This window comes from Corvus moneduloides, chromosome 21 (assembly GCF_009650955.1).
Source record: "Corvus moneduloides isolate bCorMon1 chromosome 21, bCorMon1.pri, whole genome shotgun sequence".
Taxonomy (NCBI): Eukaryota; Metazoa; Chordata; class Aves; order Passeriformes; family Corvidae; genus Corvus; species Corvus moneduloides.
The window spans coordinates 9601002-9623327 of record NC_045496.1 but is presented as its reverse complement, the minus strand read 5'-3'; the positions used below and the strand labels follow the sequence as shown (position 1 = coordinate 9623327).

The window sequence follows — 22326 nt, the reverse complement described above, 5'->3', positions numbered from 1 at the left end:
TCCGGCTGTAAATCTTTAGTGCTCTTAGCTCTACTCAGTAACTCACTGAGGTGCAGTTAATGGTTGAGCAAAAGTCAGTGTCACGCTCAGGAAACATTTTTGGAAAAGCATGACCAAGTGATTATGTGGTGTCACAGCCAATTCCAGTTCCCCAAAATTCGTCTTTTTGTACAAAATGACAGAAAAGTACATTTCAGAAGTGCCATCTGCAGTTTTCTGGGCATACTGAGCATGCATCAGCCATAGCAGTACAGGGTTAATCCCATATAGGAACCAAGCCTCAAGTCCCCTCTGTTCCTAGGAATACTTGTCAGGGAAAAACCCTTTCTTTCTGTGTCAAGGAAAGGCTTTGGAGGCACAAAAGCTCCTTATCTTCTCAATGATAGCAAATGCCTTGGTGATGTGCTGGTGCTGCTGCAGTCCCCAGGGTACTATTCCCGGCTGCCCACATAGTTTTTATCTGTTATTCAACAATTTGGGCTGACGCATGACCATGTTTTCAGGACAAGCATAGACACATAGTCAAGCTCATTGCTAACTCCAAGAAAATGGCTCATTTTCCCAAAAATCCTTTATCTAAAAGTTTCTTTTCATGGGAACTGTCTAGATCATTGGCTGCAGGCTGCTGTGGGAAAACTGAAGGTCCCTGCAGAGGTTTGGAGTTTATGAACTGCTTTTCCTTTTACTAAATGTGCTGCTCTGTGGGACTGGTCAGATGGGAAGAGTAGGGTAAATCTTTGGGGGTCTTTGTGCACCATAACATTTCTGCTTCTACCCTGTTTCCAGTCACAGTTATTTCCGTGCAGAGAGCTTCCCTCTCACTCCATGGCAGCTGGGAGGTTGTTCTGTGTTAGACCCTCCTCTTTATACAGGTCTGAGCCTCCATCCACCAACCCCATGGGTTTGGAGCTGGAGCAGCTTTTTTTCTGCCCAGCTTGGGGGCTGCTTGCAGCCCTCCCTGGGATGCTCTGTGTGCACAGGCTGGCTGACACTCCCAACTCGCTGTAGTTTCAGCTATCAGGTGTGATGTCTTGTGCTTTCATCTCCTTGACCCAATCTTTAGGCAACCAGTGCAGCAGCAAATGTGCCTCAGTGTGAGGTGGCACAGGAGCACAAGGTTCTTCAGAACACTTGTTTTGTGTGTGCTTCATCTCTCAGAGATGTTGACCCTTGCTTTGTGTTCATGCTGGATTGTCCACCCTTCCTGCAGATACCAGCCAAACCCTTCTGTGCTGCTGAGAGATGAGGCAACTTCCTTGTGAGGGGAAGAAGAGGGGCAGACCTGATCTCTTGTCTGTGGTGACCAGGGACAGCACCCAGGGAGCGGCTGGAGCTGGGCCAGGGCAGGCTCAGGCTGAGAGCAGGGAAAGGTTCTTCCCCCAGAGGGTGCTGGGCACTGCCCAGGCTCCCCAGGGAATGGGCACGGCCCCGAGGCTGCCAGAGCTCCAGGAGCGTTTGGACAGCGCTGCCAGGGATGCCCAGGGTGGGGCTGTTGGGGGGTCTGTGCAGGGTCAGGGACTGGTGATCTTTGTGGGTCCCTTCCAGCTCAGCTTTTTCTGTGATCCTGTGATGGACCAGGTGTGAAAAGCTGCTTTACATCACACCCAGCAGCACCTGGCAGCCCCAGCATGTCCTGGGGAGTCAGTGCAGTCCCTGTTTTTTGGGAATTATTGAGGACAGAGGATGATCAGAGGAAAATTAGTACCTGAAGAGAACAGGTCTTGATCCCTGGTGCTGCTCAGTTGTTTGGATCTGGTGAGGCACTTGGTGGGTTGGGACGTGCTGGAGGTGCTGTGGGATGGCAGCAGGGCAGGGATGGAGCCCAGCTTGTGCTTCACCACTTGCCATCCCATCCTGCTCCTCCAAGGACAGAGCAGGGATGGCAACTCCTGCAGGAGTCCCGGGTTTGGGAGATGGGAACCACTCATAGGGAAGGGAGATGGGCTCAGTCCTTCTCAGCCCCCCCTGTTCTGGCTGCTGTGATGGGGATCAAATGCTGACTCAGACTCTCCCTGCTGGAATATAGTTATAGGATGATTTTATTCCTTTAATGCCTAGAACAATTATTTTTTTCCTGACTGTTACAAGGTGAGGATTTGGATTGCCAAAGAGGTTTCAGTTTAAAAGGTGTAAACACCGTACTTTGGCTCTGGCTCATCAGCCGAGCAGCAAATGTGATAATGGGTGGAGAAAAGCCAAAGTAAGGAGATTGCTTCTAAAGCTGAGGATGCAGATTAACCCCCGGAGACTTCCAGAGAGGTCCCTCGTGTGTGAGAAGCCATCGGGTCTTGCTCTCTCATTAGAACTGCCTTGCAGACTTTCCCACCTCCTTTTTGGAGGTGAGGTGGCTGCTGACTGTCACTGCTTATGTTGTAAGTTGGGTTCTATAAATTGGTTCTTTTTGTTTTTAATAAATCTCTTTATGTGGGGGCTCTTTGGTGGCTGGTCTGGATGCAGCCTGAGTCCTGACAGCCTGAAACAAGGTTGACTTCCCTTTTCTAAGTGAGTTCTGCATGACTGCTCAGATTTATGCTTTGTTGGGCAATGTTTGCCCTGGCTTCTCTTTCCTGGATATTCTATTACTCATTACTGTTCAAATCCTAGCAAATAAATAAATGATTTTTGCTATGGCAACAAGAACCTATCAGTTGAACAGCACAATATTCCCTGAAAAGCCTGCTTTACTCTTTCCAATGTGTCTGATTGCTGGGCAGAGTATTTGTATGTATGTATGTATGGGTTTGGGTTGGACGCAGGGTTTGTGACACAGCTGTGGGTGAAGCCTCCAGCTGAGCAAAGAGTGACAAATCACTGCAAACATCCACAGCTGAAGGGTGCAAAATTCTTCCTTGCCACAACTGGCAGCTGCTGCTGGGGCAGAAACAGGGGAAGCAGGGCTGAGCAGAGGCCTCTGGCTGGGCTCCAGGGAGCTTGGCTCTGCTGGGACAAGCTTTTCTTCTAAAGAAATGGCCCCTGTTGCCTTTTGTGTTCCCATAAAAGTCTCTGTGGTCTGGCAAGGCACTGCTGGCTGTGCAAACCTGTTGTCTGTGCCATGACTGGGCTCTTGGTTTTCCTTTTTCGCTGGTTCCTGGGACTGAAGCTGCCTGTGTTCCTCACACACAGCGCTCACTTGTGCTCTGTAGCTGCTCAGAGCATTTCTCTGCCCCATGTGTCCCCCTGGTTTTGCCTGAATTCTTTCCCTCCCTGTACTGTTGGGTCAAGCAGAGCTGCTTTGTGCTTCCCTGAAACCATGTCATACGCAGAGAAGGGAGCTCAGGTGCTGCCACAGCAGATTTTGGGGTTTGGGGCTCTCTCCCCACGGGCAGGGCTGACTGAGTGCCCCAAGGTCCCTCCTGTGCTGGTGCCTGCTTGTGCCTCGTGTTTGCTCTGCCTGGGTGTGCCCGGGGCTTTATTCAGCAGCTGTGGGACTCTGCCTGCTGCAGGCTCTGGGAGCAGGGGGTGGGATCTGCCCTAGGGCAGGTCAGTGTGGTTTGAGGGAACTCGTGCCGTGGTGCCCCTGAGCACAAGTGCCTGTGTGAGCCTTGCAGGCTAACTTGGCCCCAGCTGTGCCCTGGGTGCCAGGGGCTGACTGGTTGCTCTGTGTGAAGGGCTCCAGCATGGCCACCTGCTTGAATTGGCTCTGGGAGCTGTTGAGTTTGGGCTGTTGGTGTTGCCTCTGGGCTCTGTGTGGGATGTGGGTGTCTCCAGGCTGTTTCTGCTCCATTCTGCTCTTCGGTTTTGCTCCCTGCTGAGGCTGTTTTCTCCTCTAGGACTGCATGCACCTTTGGTCCAAGCTGGACTCAAAGTAATTTTTCTTAGAGATTTCCTCCAGACAGCAGTAAACAGGAACATTTAGTTCCATCTCCCAAGCTTAACTAAACCCCAAGGCATATCTCTCCTGTCTCCTTTGTTTTCCATGTTTAGCCGAGTCCTCCTTGCCCTTCAGTGCCATTGGCAGCACTGGTAAGTGGCCTGTGTGCAGTTTCTGCTTCTGGGATAGCTCCTGAGCTTCCAGGAGTCCTGGGCACCTCCACCCTCGTGGCCTTCGTGCCTGGCAGCGTGGCTCATCCCCACAGGACAGACACCACATTGTGAGCAGTGACAGCCTGGCTCGGATCAGGGAGCATCTAGGTCAGCAGCAGGGATGGGAAATTCAGGGAGCAGCAACTAGGATGCTCGAAGCTTCAGCACCATTTTATTCCAACCCCTTTTGTCTGAAATAGAATCACTCTTCTCCCTGTGTGTCATCTGGGGAGACTCAGAGTGGCTCTGGCCAGGGCTGGGGCAGGGAATGGGGAAAGGCAGCTTCCATCCTGCCTTCTCCTGGGAGGAGCAGGGGAAGGGAGCCAGCCTGTGTCCAAGGTCCATCCTGCCCTGGGGCAGAGCAGCACAGAGCTCCAGCTGTGGGTTTGCAGTGTGGAGGAGCTGCAGCTGTTCCCTGTTACCCAGATTTGAGCTAAGCTCTCCTCACTGCTTTGCTGAAAAGCAGTGGTGAAATACTCCCTGTCCTGCTCCGATCCCTCCAGAGCTCCTGTCTGTGATCAGCCCAGGTGGCACAGTGACCTGCTGGCTGCTCTGGCCCTTGGGGACATCTGGGCGTGACTTTGGCAGCCCCCAAAAGCGTCACTCCGGTGCTCCCACCACTGCTGTGACAGGGAATGGGTGCACCTGGGCAGCACCATGGTGCTGGAGGGCTGCTTGGGGCCAGATGCCACTTCCCAGCCTGTGGGGGATTTTCTGTATGATGAAAATACAGGATAAATGTGCTGCACTTGCTCCTGGCTAGTCATTACATGGCATCTGGAGAGATCAGAACCATCCGGCTCCTGCCACCTGTCACAAGCTGCCATGTCCTTTCCATTCTGTTTATAACCCTATTAGCTGAATTTTAATTGTGTTTAGAAGTAAAGGGATCACAACACCCTTTTAGACAGCTGCTCCTGAACCTTGATCTGTGTTGGCTAAATACTTCCCTACTTCTGGCATGAACTTACTCCTGGCAAGCTTCTCCTCCTCATTTGTCTGCTGTGTGCTGGCATCAGCAGTTCTGTGCTCCTTGGTGGTTGTTTTCTGGAGTACTTACAAAGGGCTGTTATGCTTTTTCTCCACCTTCACTTTGCCGGTGTGAAGTTTTTGCCAGTGAATCTCCTCTGCTCCAGTTGAGGTGATGTGTAACCAGATCCCTGGAGCACAATGGTAGATAATGATTAGGGCAGGCAGGGCTGCAGGGGAACAAACCCTGCCCTCAGCTTTTCAGCTTGGAACAGCACATCTGGAGGTACTTCCACCACCTGCTGGGTGTTACAGGGAGGAGAGAGCCAGGCAGTCCCTATTTTCAGCAGAACTGCCTTGTTTTATTCCTGGTTTATTTAAGCAGCATCCTAATGATTACAGTCCTATAGCCAATCCCAAATTTTCTTCCCCAGTTATTCACAGGTGATGAACTTCTCTTAGTGCAAGGGTTGCTCTTAAACACCATTCCATTTCTAGTGTTTTTGCTCTCCAGTTTTCTTCATGACCATAAAATTTTGGTTTGCCCTTAATGAAGTCATGTTTGAGTCACTTTCATTTCTCAGTCTCCCAGTGACCGTGGAAAGGCTATTAGTGACAATACTACATACAACTGATTTCAAACCAGAACCTTTAAGGCCTCCCCCTTGTCCAGTATTTTCCTTGTCTGCTACCAGCTGTTACCATCTCTCCTTTAGCTGCTTCCTTCTTCTCACTTCTGCTTTAAAGCCCTGTTTTATGTAGTTTAAATAGCTCTTTGCTAGAATGTCCTTCCAAGACTGGAGTCCTGATCATGGATGTTTCTGTTTTCTGGAGCTTGGACACACAAAGGAGTTGCCAGGAATTAGCAATGTCATGTTTCCAACATGTGGATGTTTCCCTACTTGTCTCTCCCATGAGAGATGTGGTGGCAGCTCCTCCTGGCTACTGGGCATCAGTGTGAGGGGATGGCAGAGGGCACAAAGCCAGAGGTACTCCAGACCCCTGGAGCTTCCTGCCTCCATCCCATCCATTTGGCTCTGCCTTTGGGGTTTCCCTCAGTGTGGCAAGAGATCCACCAAGGCACTTGGGGAGGGATGGGGGGATCTGCAGTGGCTGCTTCAAACCAGGGGCAGCCCTGGCATGTGCAGTGGCCTGTGCCAGAGCCAGTGTGGGGATTATGGTTCCTGTGCTTCTCTTTGATAATTCTCCTTGGCTGTTGTCCAGATGAAGATCTCTTTCAACGAGACAAGTTTGCAGACGATGTTTGAGTACCCCTCAGAGAGCTCCCTGGCAGAAGAGGATGAGGAAGAGGAAGGACACGTTTCCGAAACAGAGGAGGAAAAACCTCGTACCTTTTATATTCCACGCCCAAACAGCACTTTGCATCCCAGTACACCTAACTCAGGTGAGTGAGGTGCTGTGTTGGCACTGTGGGGTTTCTGGTAGTGTCTGACATTGTCCATGTTTCCTACAGACCCTTAAGGGGCTCCACGTGGAGGGAAGCTCCAATGGAGGCGAACAGGGAGCTGCAGATGGGCAGTTTCCAGGCTGTCCCTGCTGGGATCCTGGTCCCACTTATTTCTGGGGTGGTGAGGAATATTTATCTCATCTTTCTCCTTTCAGCAGATTTATCCAGCTACACCCCAAAGCACTCCGTGAAGTTCAGTGAGTGGCAGGAGCAGAAGTATGAGGGTCCTGCTGCAGAGGGACCCCTCTCAAAGGAAGCTGATTCCCATGGGAACCAAGTCATGGTGAGGCTATAAATAAGCAAGTCTTGTGCTCCCTTTTGGGGTGGGGGTTGTCCTGGGTAGTTGATGGGATGGGATGTGCCTTTCCCTGCACACCTGTGCTTGTGTTCCTACCCAGGAGCTGTGTCACTGCTCCCAAAGGGACCAACACACTGTCCCACTGCCACTAATACACCTGCCCCTTCCCGGCTGTGTGAAGGAGACTCAAGGCAGGTGGCACACTCTGTGCTCAGCACAGGAAAGATGTGGATCTGTTGGAACAAGTCCAGAGGAGGCCATGGAGATGCTCCGAGTGCTGGAGCCCCTCTGCTCTGGAACCAGGCTGGGAGAGCTGGGGGTGTTCACCTGGAGAAGGCTCCAGGGAGAGCTCAGAGCCCCTTCCAGGGGCTTATGAAAAAGAGGGAGATTAATTTTTTTGGTTTTTGTTTGGTTTGTTTTTTTTTTTTAACATGGGCAGGTAATAGGACAAAGGGATATGTTTTTAAACTAAAAGAGAAGAGATTTAGATTAGATATTGGGAAGAAATTGTTCCCTGCGATGGTGGTGAATCCTTGGCACAGGTTGGCTGCCCCTGGATCCCTGGAAATGTCCAAGGCCAGCTTGGACAGGGCTTGGAGCAAGCAACCTGGGATAGTGGAAGGTGTCCCATGGCAGGGGGGTAGAACAAGATGGGTTTTAAGGCCCCTTCCAACCCAAACTATTGCAGGACTTTATGGTACTCCAAGGCACGTTTGGAGGGGGGGACTAACTAAACACACCCGGTTAGCCCGGGCAAGGTGCCAAGGTGCCATCCAAGGGTGAGGGCGCTCCTTTGGCCCGGCTCTGACTGTGCTCTGGGTTCCTGTGCTCTGCCCACAGCTCACCCCGGCGGAGAAGGGCGGCCTCTCGGATTTCAGCAGCGAGCCCGCGCTCTATTTCTGAGGCTGCTCCGCAGTGCTGCAGCAGCGGCTGCTGGGCAGGACAGGGCAGTGCAGCTGCCGTGTCCACACGGGAACCGCCACCGAAACCGCCCCACACCGCAGCTGTCCTCGGATCCTGCCGCCAAGGGCGGACCAGATGCTCTCAGGCATCCTCGGAGAATATTTGCACTGGATTTTGGGACAAAATTACTGCTTTCAAGGCGTATGATTTATTCTGCCTGTGGCCTTGCATATTCCTTGTTCAAGATCAGCTGCTGGTTAGGCAAGTGTGGGAAGGACATCTGGAATCCCAGGATGGATGTTGATTTTTCTCAGTGCTTATCTGAGTCTAGGCACTGTGCAGGGTCTGGACAGCTTTTGTAACCCTTCTCCTCAGTGGAGGATGGCTCTGGAGTTGGAGCACTGGGCAGTTTGACACATTGGGTGTGATTTGACACATTGGGTGTCAGTCTGGAAAACCACTGAAGGTTCATGGTTTGTCCTTGGCATGTTTCTGGCTCTGGTGTCACTGAAATGTGGAATTCATGTGCCAGTTCTGTGCTTGTGGAATTCACTGAACACCCTGAGGGAGGGATGGGAAGAGCAATGAATGCCTTTAGCTTTAGGTGTTATTTTTGCACCAATCAGTAGAGAAGTGTCCAGACTGTCTCGAGCTTCTTGAAGATTCCCAAACATTGGCCATAGCTCTGGTCTGTCCTTCCAAACTCTGGCATCCAGTCTCTGGGAATTGCTGGTTGTGCTCCAGTTTGCCAGTTCTTCTTGTTGCTTTGTTCCAGATCTGATTTATCTCCCTTGGTTGCTTCCTTCAAGCCATGCTCGCTCTGCCCCTCTAATCAAAGCACAGGAGGGCAGTTTCACTCCTTTCTTCTGCAGAACTTGAACAAGGAATGTGGGTTTTTTTTGTTTTTTCTAGGATTTTTATAGTTCTATTGTAATTGTTTAATGCAGCCAATATGCAAAGGAATCTGCTAGAATCTTCCATTCAAGTTTTCTACTACTGTAAACTCAGGGTCAAAATTGCACTCTGGAACAGATGGAGCAGTGCTGCTAATGTGATTTGTACTTTGGGATTAAAAGAGATGTGGTGGGAACAGATCCAGCCTCTTTGGGCTTTATGGAGTGAGTGGTAGCCTGGTGTGGGGCGTGATCCAAAGAAACAGGCTGGTATCTTTGATTAAATTTGATGGTTTTTGGTTTGTCTATTACATATAGATGCTGAATGTCTGCTCAAGTGACATTGGTCTGTGAACTGAAAATGCTCTGCATACCTTGCACTTGGTTTGGTGCGTGTTGTAGCAGCAGGGGAAGGTCGTTCTGCTGAAAAACACAGGATTAAATGTTAGGACATTACCTACTTGTAGCTGTTCCCTCCTGCCCTGGGTGCCTAAATACTTTTGGAAAAATAATGGAAAAAAACACACAAAGAAAAAAGATGAGCTACTCAGTAGTTTGTTAGATGTTGGCTGGGGGGCCACAAAGAAACACTTGGCACTTCCTTGACCATTCCAAGCTAATTTGAGATCTGCTGCCTGTGTGACTTGCCAGGAGCAGGATGTGTCTGCAGTGCATCTGCCTGGGACATGGCACAAGGACCACGGAATTCCATGTGTTAAGGCTTCTCCCATTAATGCAATACTTCACGATAAGGTGCTGAGACTGGAGTAGAATGAGGGAAAATGTGAGACTGCTGGTGACTGCTAGATTTAAGGGGTGAGTTTTCAGCACAGCTTTTCTAGCAGAAAAGGTCCCAGTGAGCATCTTTCCCTGTGGAAAAGCCCAGGTCAGTTTAAGGCAGCTCTGTTTCTAGCAAAACTGCAGGTGGGAAAGCAAAGCTGCTTTCAACTCAAGTTAGGGACAAGGTGTCTCAACTAGTCCTGGCTTAGTTCTACTATGGATCCATGAAGAATGCTAAAGCCAACACTGTCCTGCAGCTCCAACACTGCTCTGGTACTCCTGTGAGTTAATTCTGTGCCTGCAGCCTTGTGGGCAGGACAGCTTGGGGGTGTAGGGGTGCAGAGTGTGCTCCTGACTCTCTGCCCGTTCCCCCAGTGATCCTGCTCCACCTTGGAGCTGTGATTCACACCTCACTGAGCACTCCTTTGCACTTCCCAGCTTTGTGCTCTAATCCCTGCCCAGGTACTCGAGCTCCCTCCAGGCAGAGCAGGGTGAGTGCTGTCCTGAGGGCAGGAGCATCAGCTGGTCAGTCACCTCCTGGGATGTGCTTCAGGATCACTGTGCTCAGAATGAAGGGGGTTTTTTTTGTAAATGCTTACCCTGATTTGTAGCACTTGAGGATCAGCTTTAGTGGATCTCTGACTAATACCAAAGCACGTCTGAAAGGAAAATTTACTTCTGCAAGACAAAGGCTTTTAATAAATGTGGCATCCTTGTACCACAACAGCAGCTCTCCCTGGCCAACAGGACTTTCCAGGCTGAAGAACAAGTTCAGCAATGCTTTTGTTGACGTACTCTTTGTCCTAATGAAGTGCTTTGTGGCTCAATGGCTCTACCAAGATCCCCCATTTCCTCCTTCAGGACATCTAGCAATGTCTGAGAATTGGCCAGTATCTGGGAAAGAAATAAAAATAGCTTATTTTTACATAAACTGTTTCTCTTATGAGTTCCCTTCCAATTCAGCTGATCTGCTTTGCAGCAAGAGGGGTTCTCCAGGCTCTAATTCCTGGTGATGTATCATCCTCACTGTGGGAATATCTGTGGGGCAATTTCCCTGGTTTGTGTTCATATTCTGAATACGAAAGGCCTTAAACAATTTATCTGCCTTGGAGCACGAGGCAGAGAACTTCCTGAAGCAGACCGGGGGTATTTTGGTTGGTTTGGTGTTTTTTTGGTTGGTTGGGTGGGGTTTTTTTAAGGGAGCTTTGGTGCCTGGGCTTTTTAGATCACTATTAAATTGTGCTCAGCTGACCCAGTTTCAGCTCTCTTCCACTGTTAAAACTGCACATTTTGGGTTTCTGGCTTCAAGACTAACTCAAATCTACACTGTCCTTATGTCAGACTAAATCTGTTACTAATTTTCCCCTATTTTTAGCTCAGTGTGTACATAATCTAACATCCCTGCTTACTATGCTCTAGGCAACAACATAATTTAGGAGACCTTGCTGCCTGTCCATCTCACCAGTTAAAAATTTTAACACAGTGGACAATTGTAACCAAATGTGATGGTTATAGTCCCAAAAATAATATCTCTTCCTGTGAGTTTGTGGAAATCACCAAGTGATCAGAGAGGAGCTGAGGGAAGTGCCCCACAGGACGAGGTGCTGGAGGAAGGTGAAATCCTGTGGGGGCTGGCAGAAGGCAAGGAGTGATCACAAATTAGGGATGTACATCCCAAGGAAAGGAATATGTTACTGGTTTCTGTCTGTAGGACATCAGCATCTCCTCCTCACCGCCTCTTTCTACCTCCTGTGAGTGTCAGTTCATTTCAATAAACAGGAATTCATCTGTAGGCTGGGAGTGTGGCTTGGATCTCAGGTAAGGTTTCTTTCAAAGGGGCTGTTTGTTTGTGTACCTTAGAACATAGTTTTTAAGCTTTTAAAATTTTTATGTGAGTTTTCCCCTTCACTTCAAACTATCAGGTCTTGAAGGAGGTTGACGAAACAGCTCCAGCCTCATCTGAAAAGTGATTGTCATGGGAAAGTACTGACTTTGGGAGAGCTTGGCAGTAACACACACAGGGAAGGTGTGTTACTGTCCTAGGAACCAAAATGACACTGCCAGCCCTTGTGCTGTTTGCCTCCTTCCCACCCCTTTCTGCCCCAACAATTTGACTCTTTTAATGACATTAGTGCATTAAAGATGAAAGAAACTACATTAATGTTGGGCAGGAAGAGTGGCAGGCCAACAGCTCTATCAGCACCGTTGTTACCTGTGTGAATTAGTGCGATTTTGGGTCAGTGTCATGGCTCTGGTTTCTTCCTTTCCCCCAAACTATGGGTGTGAGATGGTCATTTTTAGGGGCTGTTCCAAAAGCCATTTTTGATATATTTTGACAATAAACTTTGCCCAAGCCCAAGCAGCACCAAAACAAACCCCAACTCAACCCTCTCGTGATGGAGCATCTCAGGCCCAGGAAGTTGTTTTGGCTGCAGTGCTACAACCCAGGGAGGAGTGGTAGTTCATCGAGGGGCTCCCAACCAACCTTCAGGTAAATACAGACCCTGAGTTCACATATATGTACATATATCCTAAACCTTCCCTGACACACCATTAGACTGGAGAGCAGGGAAAGGTTCTTCCCCCAGAGGCTGCTGGGCACTGCCCAGGCTCCCCAGGGAATGGGCACGGCCCCGAGGCTGCCAGAGCTCCAGGAGCGTTTGGACAGCGCTGCCAGGGATGCCCAGGGTGGGGCTGTTGGGGGGTCTGTGCAGGGCCGGGGCTGAACTGGATGGTCCTTGTCCACTTCAGGATATTCTGATTCCGTGATTCCTACGGGTCCTGTCCCTGATCACAGACAGCAGCGATCGCTGCCGTCCCTCCTCCTCCCCTCACGAGGAAGATGCACACTGCGCTATCCCCTCCTTTCCTCCAGGCTGAACACACCGAGCGCCCTCAGCGCTGCTCGCTGTCAGTACCTGCCCGGAGGCCGAGTCCATCTCGGCGATGGTGCGGTCGATGTGGGCTCGGGTGGACCGGAGCCCCACAAGGCTCTCGCTGGTGTCGAACAAGCGCCGGGAGAGCGCTGCAATCCGCGCCTGCAGCCGGTCCCGCTCCGCCTCCTCGGCCCGGATCCGCCCGCTCAGCTCCTCCCGCCGGGCGCGGAGCTCCGCCAGCCCTGCGGGGCGGCACCGTCAGACGGGCCCGCTCACCCAGTCCCGGCCCCAGTCCCGGCCCCAGTCCCGGCCCCAGTCCCGGCCCCAGTCCCGGCCCCGCTCGCCCTCCGGCCCCGCTCACCCTCCCGCAGCGCCGCGTGGTGCCCCCGCAGCGCGGCCTCGGTGCCGCTCATCGCCGCGGCTGGCGCCGCTCCGCCCCTTCCTGCGGCCCGAATGGAGCTCTCGGCCGCCTGGCACACGCTCAGCACCTCGCTGGTGCCGCCCGCCGCGCTGGGGCTGGTGAGAGGGGACCGCGCGGGCCCTCACGGGTCGCTGTGCTCCGCCGGGCCCGGGGCAGGCCCGACCCGACCCGACCCGACCCGCCGCCCCCGGGATGCTCCGGCCGCGGCTCCTCCCCGGCCGGGCCTCTCCGGCACTGGGTCTGCGGGGCGGGTGGGAACTGCTGGGGCTGGGGGAGGAACGGCCGGAGAGGCCGGAGCTGGGGGAAGAACGGCCGGGGCAGCGGCCGGGGCTGGGGGAGGAACGGCCGGGGCTGGGGGAGGAACGGCCGGGGCTGGGGGAAGAACGGCCGGGGCTGAGGGAGGAACGGCCGGGGCTGGGGGGCAACGGCCGGGGCTGGGGGAGGAACGGCCGGGGCTGGGGGAGGAACGGCCGGGGCTGGGGGAAGAACGGCCGGGGCTGAGGGAGGAACGGCCGGGGCTGGGGGGCAACGGCCGGAGCTGGGGGAGGAACGGCCGGGGCTGGGGGAGGAACGGCCGGGGCTGGGGGAGGAACGGCCGGGGTTGGGGGAGGAACGGCCGGAGCTGCCGGGGCCGGGGAGGAGGGGAAGGGGCTCCTGCGTGTGCGGGGGCGGTGTCTGCTGGGGGCTGTCAGGGAAGGGCCGCCGGTCCAGCCCTCAGGCTCCTCATCACCCCAACCAAGAGCGGGACCAAACGGCCACAGCTTCTCCGGCCGTGCTGTGGCTCTGCTCTCAGTGCGTCCCAGGGGGCTGGCGTTGGCCAAGGAAGGGTTTTGCCCCAGAGCCCGGCGTTTCAGGCACCCAAGGGTGGCTCGCAGCATTCCCACCAGCACCTGTGTCCTGCAGCGGCCACCGGCAGGGACAGCAATGCTGTGTGCGGGTGTAGCCCTGGGAGGCGTGCGCTGGGCTTCCAGCGGTGGGCTGAGACTCCGGCAGTCGCCGTAGAGGAGCAGCATCCCACCGGTGCAGTTTGACAGCAGAGTTCCTGTGTGCTCCGTCAAGTGCTTAACTCGCGTCCCCTCCGCTTTCCAGGCAGCCCCGAGGCCCGAGGCTGCGGGGCCGCTGCAGGATGCCGAGCTCCGGGCAGCCCTGGACGTGCTGCAGTGCTACAACTTGCACTCTGTCGTGGAGGAGTGGTTCATTGAGGTCCTGCAGACTGACCTGCAGGCGAATATAGCCCCCGAGTTCTGGAACTGCATCAGCCAGTATGAGAACACGGCCGAGGAGCCCCAGTGCGCTGCGCTGCTCCTGGATGCATTCAGTCTGCTCAAGTGCCGCCTGGAGCCCTACCTGAACAGCCTGGAGCTCCTGGAGCAGTGGACTAAGGCAGGCCTGCTCCTGGGGACAGGTGCTCAGACACTACAGGAGAAGGTGTACACCATGTTCAAAGCTATCCTCTTCTTCTCCACGACCAAATCCTTCCAGGAGATGATCCAGCAGTTCTATAGCCGCACGTTCAGGATATACATGCGGCAGTGGAAGAAAGGAGAAGATGGAATGAATGAGTGTGAGAGCAGCATGAGTGAGACCGAGCAGGAGAGTGACCCAGAGGAGGGCGGAGGAGAGGGCCCACTCTGTGCAGGCTGCAGCAGCAAGAGGGAGCAGTGCTGGTGCCCTGAAGCCATGGAGCAGTTCCAGCAGCTCAATGACATTCTGTAGGTATCTCACGGGGTGGTGGCTGTCACTCAGAACAAGGGAGGGTCTGCATGGGGAGCAGCAGCAGGTTTTACTGATCCCTGAGAACAGGAGGAGTTGTGTGAGGTCAGGCTGTGTCATGGTTCTGGGTAGAGAACTCAATACAGGCTTTCTGCTTTCAACTGATGGTTGGACAAGAGCAGATCTTTAGACAGAAAGTTCCTCTCCCTGGATGTGAGAATATCCTACTCTTGCTCTGAGGCCTCTGACCACAAAGAAGCAAACCAGTGGAAGGTGTCCCTGCCCATGGCAGGGGTTTGGGCTAGATGATCTTCAAGGTCTCTCTCAACCCAAACCATTCTATGATTCTATGAGACTCCTCCAAATGGAAAAGCTTTTAATGGCTATAAACAATCTCTGCAAGGAAGATGAGATAGCAGTAGTGTCATGTGTTACGTATGTAGTGCATCTGTGTGAGCTATCAGAGCATGTGGACTGAGCTGGGCCTGCCTCTGTGGAATGTACAGGGAGGGTGGTGCCTTCAGGTATAAGATTTTCTTGATTTGCTGGTGCCTTTGCTTCCCTGTCTCCTGACGGTGTCCCTGTGTCCGCAGCCGCCGGCTGAATTTGCTGGAGAGGGTGAGCGCCGACGCCGTCACTACCATCTTGCACAGGATGATCGAGGAGAGGATGGAGCAGCGCTGCCGGGGGGAGTACGAGCACTCCTTCCTCAACGAGTTCCAGGAGGTAAGGCAGGCGTGGGGGCAGTGAGAGTCCATCCTCCCTGGGAGATGTGCAGCTATTGTTGGTTTTTAGCAGTGCAGGCTAAAAGCAATTCCAACTTGAAACACCTGGTCCAGGGCTATGACTTCACCACCCCTGGCAGGAGAGGTGGTTAAAACTCCCTGTTTCGGCTGATGCTGGAGGGGAAGGTTTGCTCTGACCTGTGCATAAAGGACTGTCCCATTTCACCTCGTGATGTCTGTAGTAATGTGGGAATTTCTGTGGTTCCAGTTTACAAACCACAAGTGCCACCCAGCCTGCAGAGGACCCTCCCTCTGTGTAGGTGAGCCCATAATTAGAATTTCCGTGGCTGTTTTCAGTCCCCTTTTCAATTCCCCTGCAAAATAGGAAGCAAGGATGAGGGAGGATACTGTGGTATTAATCTCACCAGTGGCCACACAGAGAATGAAAATCTTTCTTTGCAGCTGCTCAGTTGCTTTGCTGCAACTTAAACTAAGTTTGTGTTGAGCTGTTTACCCACCATGACTTTAAAATAAAATTATTCTCCAGGTCATGGCTCTTCCAGGACACAATCCTGAGCTCTGTGCTCCTTGACCATGACCTTGCCTTTGCCTGTGCTGGAGAACCACGCCTGCAGCCAGGTTCCCATGCAAGCCAGACACCCTGGATCCCTCACTCTTTGCCATGCCAACCGTTTTTGTTGCCTGCAAACATCAGGAATCTTTTTGTGTTTACTTCCTTTTAGTTGTTGTGCAACACTTTCTTTACTGCACCTCATGTGAACTGCTTTTGGATGACCTGGAGATTGTTTAAGGATATTTTAAGGCCACCACAGCAAACACAACTGCATTCTGCTCGTCAGATGCTGCCCTTGCTTCCGCCTCTTGTTTGGCCACAGAATATTGGAGCATGTCAGAATTAGGAAGAGATAATTTTAAGGGGGGGGAAAAAAAAGCGCAGGCCTGGCAATCTAAGGGCAAAACAGAGAAGTCTGAAAAACAACTCACTGAAAATTACAGGTGCTGAGGGCAAAGCCTCTTTGTAGACACAGCAGCAGCTGCCTGGAGTGTCAGGTCACAATCAGGCTGTAACAGCAGTACTCAGGGAAGATAAACTCAGGGGGAAGAATGGGTTGGTTTGATAATAATTCCTTAGAACTGTGTTGCTTTGCATCAGTTATAGTCCTGTCCTTTTGTCCTTTAAGGGAATTCTTTATCAGCTTCTCCATGGTTTTGCCCAGGTGTTTGTAGTACTCAGGTTTGTCCTGGCAAAACTTGTGCATTTCTTCAGTGTTTCCTCAGTTGAGTAGATAATTAAAAATAAACATCAGCAAACCAAACCTTGACTTAGTATTTTTGTTTCAGGCTGTCAGAATCTATCAAAAATATATTAATATCTAGCAGTAGAGTAGTAGTAGAACATCTCATAGTATATTGGTACTCAAATACTATCCCAGGAAGTAGCATATATTTGCTAATTGATGGGGAGGAGAAGGCATTTATTTTTAACACCTGGATATTGTAATTGAGTACGTTTGAAATTTGACAATTACACGTTTCCCACTAAAGCTCAAATTTAAAAAAAAAATAACATTCTGATGCTCTATGTTCAGGTTTTTATTTTATAATTCAGTGACTAGGCTGGTTTTTGGGTTTTAAGTGTCTGAGTTGGGTTGGGTATCTGTGACTCCTTGAGATGCCTTGTTTGCTTTTCACTGATTTCAGGAACCACAGACGTCTTGGGCCTAGGATTGTGTAATGGGCAGTTTGCTCATTTTCTTATGAATGGGATAGTTCAGCAAGTATAGAATGGGATGAAACTCTGCAAGAATGGAATAGGCTGCAAGCTTTGGAGTAAACCCTGTCCTTTTTGGATCCCAGTGCCTGCGCACAGTCCGTGCTCACCCCTTATCTTCTCACACCCAGCTGCACAGTCCATATCCTGTATCTTTAGTTAAAGTTCCCATTCTTTCAGCTGGGCTTTCCCCAGCTATAACCCAGGGCACATGTGGAGAGCAGCTGGGGGTGATGCTGTCCTGGTCCAGCTGCCCCTTTCTGCCACCTGTGGTGGCTGCCTGGGGTGGGTTGGGACATAGTTGTGCACCCAGCTGTGTTCACCACATCTGTGTCTCCTCTCTTGTGCAGTGGATAGAGAAGGTGATTGGGTGGCTCAGCAGGGTGTTCCTGCAGGATGGCCCCTCGGCACAGTCCTCTCCAGAAGCCAGCAGCACCCTGAAACGCTGGCGCTGCCACGTCCAGAGGTTCTTCTACCGCATCTACGCCAGCATGCGCATTGAGGAGCTCTTCAGCATCATCCGAGGTGCTTCACCCTTGGGCTGGCACCGGGTGGATGAGAGATCTCTCTGATGTGCCACACTGCCTGCCCCTGCCTCCCCTCAGAGCCTGGCACTGCTCCTGATCACTGCTTGGTTTGCAGATTTCCCAGAGTCGAAGCCTGCTGTAGAGGACCTCAAGTTCTGCCTGGAAAGGACTAACCAGAGGCAGCAGCTGCTCAGCTCCCTGAAAAGTGCTCTGGAAATGAGACTTCTGCACCCTGGTGGGTCCTGACACTGTGAGGAGCCTGGGCATGAGTGGGGATTTGCTGGGGGCTGGTCTGGTTTCCTGTTTGAGGAGTGAGGGGCAGTCACCGTGCCCATCACACATTCTTCATGTTCCAGTGGGCATGGCAGCAGCAGCTGATGGTATCCCAGCCCCTTTTGGCCTCATTTTTACACTATGGTCAGGAGCACAAAGTTTAGCTTTGGTCCAGGTGGGCAAAGGCCTCTTTGCACTGTCAGGGCTCAGCTCTGAGCCTCCGGTCGTGCTCAGAACTGGTTTCTCAGGCACATGGATCTGATCTGCCCCATTGCCTGGGGCAGTAGGGCAGCAAGCCCTCCTCCTCTGACACCACAGATAGAACAGAGGGCTTGGACCATCCAAACCCCTTCTATCCAAGCCATCAGTCTGTGCTGCAGGACTCTGACTTCCTCTGCTCCTCTCCTGTAGGAGTCAACACCTCCGACATCATCACTCTGTATATCTCAGCCATCAAGGCCCTGCGGGAGCTGGACCCTTCCATGGTTATCCTGGAGGTTGCCTGTGAGCCCATCAGGAAGTACCTGAGGTAGGAGGCGTGGGGGGCAGCCTGACACATCCCCTGTTCCTCCCCTTCCTTCACTTCCTCTGTTTTGGTTGCCACTGGCAGGACTCGGGAGGACACAGTGCGGCAGATCGTGGCCGGTCTCACAGGGGATGCTGAGGGCTCGGGTGACCTGGCAAATGAGCTCTCCAAAGCTGACCCAGTGACCCTGGAGAACGGCCAGGAGAGTGATGATGACATCTCAGAGCCAGGGGACTGGGTTCCTGACCCAGTCGATGCAGATCCAGGTGAGATGCCAAGCCCAGCAGTCGTGGCAGCCGGCTGGTTTCCCTGGTGGGCTGCAGCCTTGAGCAGCTCATTTGCTGGTTCACTGGGCTGGGCTGGGGCAGGTCGCTGTTACTCTCACACTGTTGTCTGCTGGATTCCACCAGGGAAATCAAGCTCCAAGCGCCGCTCCTCAGACATCATCAGCCTCCTGGTGAGCATCTACGGCAGCAAGGACCTGTTCATCAATGAGTACCGCACGCTGCTGGCCGACCGCCTGCTGCACCAGTTCAACTACAGTGCTGAGAGGTGAGGCCCCAGGGCTTCCGTGGCAAAATCACCTGAGTTTTCTTCTATCTGCTGTCTGAAGGGTAGAACCTTTGGACTCAGTCCTGTCAACAGCTGTTTGTGGAGCCAGGAGTGCCTTTGGCCATTTCCTTTGCAGCTTTGAGTTTGCCTCTAGAATTCCATGCTCAGTCCTGCCCTTTGCTTGTGCTGATAGGGCAGCATGCAGGAAGCTGGAGGCACTGACACCCTGTTAGCTCCATCCCACATGTTGTGATGCCCCCCCCAAATGGAAGGGATGGGAAGATCTGTGTTTCTGAAACACAGAAAGTTCCACCTGAACATAAGGAAGAACTTCTCTACTGTGAGACGACTGAGTACTGGAACAGGAGCCCGGAGAGGCTGTGGGGTCTCCTTCCCTGGACGTATTCCAAACCCATCTGGACACAACTCTGAGTGACTGCTCCAGAGGACCCTGCTTGAGCAGGGAGGTGGAACTGGATGAGGTCCAGTGGTCCCTTCTAGCCTGAACCATTCTGGCTTTCTGTGTTCAAAAATCTGCTGCCCTAGAGGAGGTGGCTGTTCCTCAGTTGGATACCAGGAGCCATCCTGGGCAGACTGTGCCTTGCCAGGCTTCCTAGGAAGAGCACCCTTGTGCCAGGGACTCCCTTTTTTTGGCTGTGTGGTGAGGGGTGGAGGCCAAGCCAGGCTGGTCCATCTGAGGGCCTTGTATCTGACCTGCTGTGTCTCTTTCCAGGGAAATCCGCAACGTGGAGCTGCTGAAGCTGAGGTTTGGTGAAGCTCAGATGCACTACTGTGAAGTCATGTTGAAAGTAACTTGCTTTTATTTTTTAAATCCAAATCCTGGGTGTTTGAGCCCATTGGGGAAGGGGAAGGACTTGAGGAGTGACCCAAAAAGGGTCTTTTAGGAAAGTGGGGGTCCCAGAATGCCAGTGAGGGGCTGATTTGTGACAGGCAGAAGTGCATTTAAATCATGTCTGTTTTTAAGCCCTGTGGGTTGGATTGTCAGCTCTGGGGAATGGTTGCTCTGGTGTTGCTGTCACTCCTGCCCTTCCTGCAGTACCCTGGCATTGAAGAGCTGGGCTACTCCAGCTCCTCTGGGGTTGGGACTCCGGAGTTTGGTTCTTTTGGAGCACTCTAGGAAGAACACAGGTGTGAAGGGCCTCCAGTGAAGGCAGTGTTGAGCTGTAACCCCTTCCTCTAATGTCCCACAAATTTTTCTGAGTATGTAGCAGACTTTCAAGTAGCCACACACGATCCTGTCCTTTCCAGTGTCCCCATCATTGTTTGCAGACAATGCTGTTCACCTTGTTTAAGCCTCTCCTTCACTAAGGGTTAGCAGTGACGCTGATGGGAAGGAGCCCCCTCAGCCTGCCCTGCCTGTTCCAGGACATGGCCGACTCGCGGCGCATCAACGCCAACATTCGGGATGAGGAGGAGAAGCTCCCGGAGGAGGAGAGGCCTCCCTTCAGCCTTGTGGCTGTTATCCTGTCCAGTGAGTTCTGGCCACCACTCAAGGAGGAGAAGCTGGAGCTTCCAGAGCAGGTCAAGGAAGCCATGGAAGCATATTCCAAGAAGTATGAGAAATTAAAGGTGAGGCCACTTTAACCCTCCTAATGAAAGCTGTATACTTTATCCAGTCCCCTGGATTTAGCTGCTGCTCTGCCCATGCTCTTCCAGTGGGGTTTGCAATAACCCAGCACTCAGTGGGTTCTTCCTGCTGGGAGATCTGCTGTGAGCAGCTGCTTCCCCCTTTTCCCAGGCCATGAGGACCCTGAACTGGAAGTACCACCTGGGGCTGGTGAGCCTGGACGTGGAGCTGGCTGACCGCACGCTGTCCCTGTCCGTGTCTCCTGTGCACGCCGCCATCATCCTGCACTTCCAGACCAAGAGTGAGTGCTATGGAACCCCTGTCTGTGCTTCCTTGGGTGGGAAAGCCACGTTCCTGGGGTGGCTGGAGGCTCTGAGAGCTCTGGCAGGAGGACCAAGACCTGGTGCGTGGGTTTGGATCTTCCACAGGGTCTCCAGCACCCCGCAGGGCCACAGCTCTGACCCATCTGCTTGTTCCTGGCAGTGCCTCTCCTGCCGTCCCCAGCTTCCTACCAAATCCTGGCGTGCTGGGGCCTCTCCTCTCTGATCTCTGTGGTCTCTGCAGGTACCTGGACACTGACAGAGCTGAGTGAAGTGCTCAAGGTGCCCGTGACGTCGCTGAAGAGGAAGATGACGCTGTGGCTGCAGCAGGGAGTCCTGCGGGAAGAGCCCGAGGGCACCTTCACCGTCATTGAGGAGGAGCAGAAGGACCAGGTGGAGAAGGTTGTTCTGATTGACAGTGACGAGGAGGGGGACTCTGCCATGGCCTCACAGGCTGACCAGAAGGAGGAGGAGCTGCAGGTACCTGTCCCCACAATGATGCAAACTTCCTGTATTTTGGGTTGGGGAATCTGATCAAGATGATGGATTCGCTTTGCACTTCGGATTCACATTTTCCGCTGCAAGTGGCTGAGTCCAGCACAAACATTTGGGTTTTGAAGTGGGTATCTCTTGGTTAATCTCTTGGTGCTGGATCACAGCCTTCCCTGCAGACAAGTGCCCAGCTGCTGAGTCAGGGAACCATTTGGAAATCTCCAAATTGGTTTTTTTCAGTTAAAAAAAAAAAAAAAGTCTGAGACATGATTTCATATTTGAAAATAGTCATAACTTGTTTGGATGCACCCGAGTAACACTTGTTGGCACTTCTGGCTGCCCAAAAGGCTTACCCAGCACTAACAGCTGGATCTCTGCCTTCTCTCTGTTGTGGTTCCTGGACATTTCCAGTGTCTTTCCTGCCTGTGAGTCACACTGTGTGTGTGTGTGTGTTGTGCAACACAGCCTTGCCATACTGGTGTTCATCCACAGAGGGTCATGCGTGTGCTGCACGTCAGATCCCACTGTCTGTGTGTCCCAACACTCTGCTACTGTTCTTGGATATGCCCTGTTTAAAGAGCCCATGCTCATGGCTGAGAGCAGAACTTACTGCCAGCTGCATCCCTGCCTTGTTTTTGGGGTATGGGATATTTGCTTTATGCTGTAGTGTCAGTGATTCACTGTTGCCTGTGTCCTTCTGCAGCTGTTCTGGACGTACATCCAGGCCATGCTGACCAACCTGGAGAGCCTGTCCCTGGAGAGGATTCACAGCATGCTCAAGATGTTTGTGATGACCGGCCCCGTGGTCACTGAGATCGATATCCAGGAGCTGCAGGGATTCCTCCAGAAGAAGGTCCGGGACCAGCAGCTCATCTACTCCGGGGGCGTCTATCGCCTGCCCAAGAACTGCAACTAACCTGGCAGTGTCCCTGCCCCCCTGGGCATCCCTGCCTGTGCCTCAGCTCTGCTCCAGAGTGCCACCAGCTCTCAGTGTCCTGCTGGGGGGTTCTCTGCCCTGGGGGTTTGCTGTGCCCCCTTCCCCAAATGGGTGTCGCTTTCCACACAGAGGCAGCTCAGCAGCACCCCACAACGTCTGGATCTGCTCCCCACATTCCTTCCTCCCCTACCTGAGTGCCTGGGCCCACCTCCCTGGTTAATAAATAACAGCAGGCTCCTTTTTCCAATGA

The 22326-nt window shown here is 52.7% G+C and overlaps 3 protein-coding genes across 3 annotated transcripts in view; 2 read left to right on the top strand and 1 right to left on the bottom strand.

Moving 5' to 3' along the window:
• Positions 1–8755, top strand: part of TPRN (taperin) — a 17757-nt gene extending 9002 nt beyond the window's left edge. Inside the window, exons 2-4 of the mRNA XM_032130564.1 lie at positions 6217–6397; positions 6616–6743; positions 7599–8755. Coding sequence (XP_031986455.1) covers positions 6217–6397; positions 6616–6743; positions 7599–7661 — 372 coding nt within the window. The 3' untranslated portion in view covers positions 7662–8755. The remainder of the gene's footprint in view (positions 1–6216; positions 6398–6615; positions 6744–7598) is intronic.
• Positions 8558–12667, bottom strand: SSNA1 (SS nuclear autoantigen 1). Its single transcript, XM_032130566.1, has 3 exons — positions 12572–12667; positions 12253–12452; positions 8558–10228 (listed from the first exon to the last, which is right to left on the bottom strand). Exons 1-3 carry the CDS (start codon positions 12621–12623, stop codon positions 10106–10108), a joined length of 375 nt encoding a protein of 124 aa, XP_031986457.1. The 5' UTR covers positions 12624–12667; the 3' UTR covers positions 8558–10105.
• Positions 12649–22326, top strand: ANAPC2 (anaphase promoting complex subunit 2). The gene is made up of 13 exons (XM_032130565.1): positions 12649–12729; positions 13721–14343; positions 14938–15070; positions 17212–17386; positions 17504–17623; positions 18073–18190; positions 18272–18453; positions 18598–18739; positions 19473–19548; positions 20126–20329; positions 20499–20628; positions 20892–21127; positions 21843–22326. Exons 1-13 carry the CDS (start codon positions 12664–12666, stop codon positions 22053–22055), a joined length of 2418 nt encoding a protein of 805 aa, XP_031986456.1. The 5' UTR covers positions 12649–12663; the 3' UTR covers positions 22056–22326.

Bases quoted from the DNA above. Each gene is read 5' to 3' on its own strand.
- SSNA1 (XM_032130566.1), bottom strand. From the start codon at position 12,623: ATGAGCGGCACCGAGGCCGCGCTGCGGGGGCACCACGCGGCGCTGCGG. The intron at 12,453-12,571 runs GTGAGCGGGGCC...GCCGCCCCGCAG, and splicing joins CCACGCGGCGCTGCGGGAGG to GGCTGGCGGAGCTCCGCGCC. The intron at 10,229-12,252 runs GTACTGACAGCG...TTTCTTTCCCAG, and splicing joins TGGACTCGGCCTCCGGGCAG to ATACTGGCCAATTCTCAGAC.
- ANAPC2 (XM_032130565.1), top strand. From the start codon at position 12,664: ATGGAGCTCTCGGCCGCCTGGCACACGCTCAGCACCTCGCTGGTGCCG. The intron at 17,387-17,503 runs GTGCTTCACCCT...CTTGGTTTGCAG, and splicing joins GCTCTTCAGCATCATCCGAG to ATTTCCCAGAGTCGAAGCCT. The intron at 18,454-18,597 runs GTGAGATGCCAA...GGATTCCACCAG, and splicing joins CCCAGTCGATGCAGATCCAG to GGAAATCAAGCTCCAAGCGC.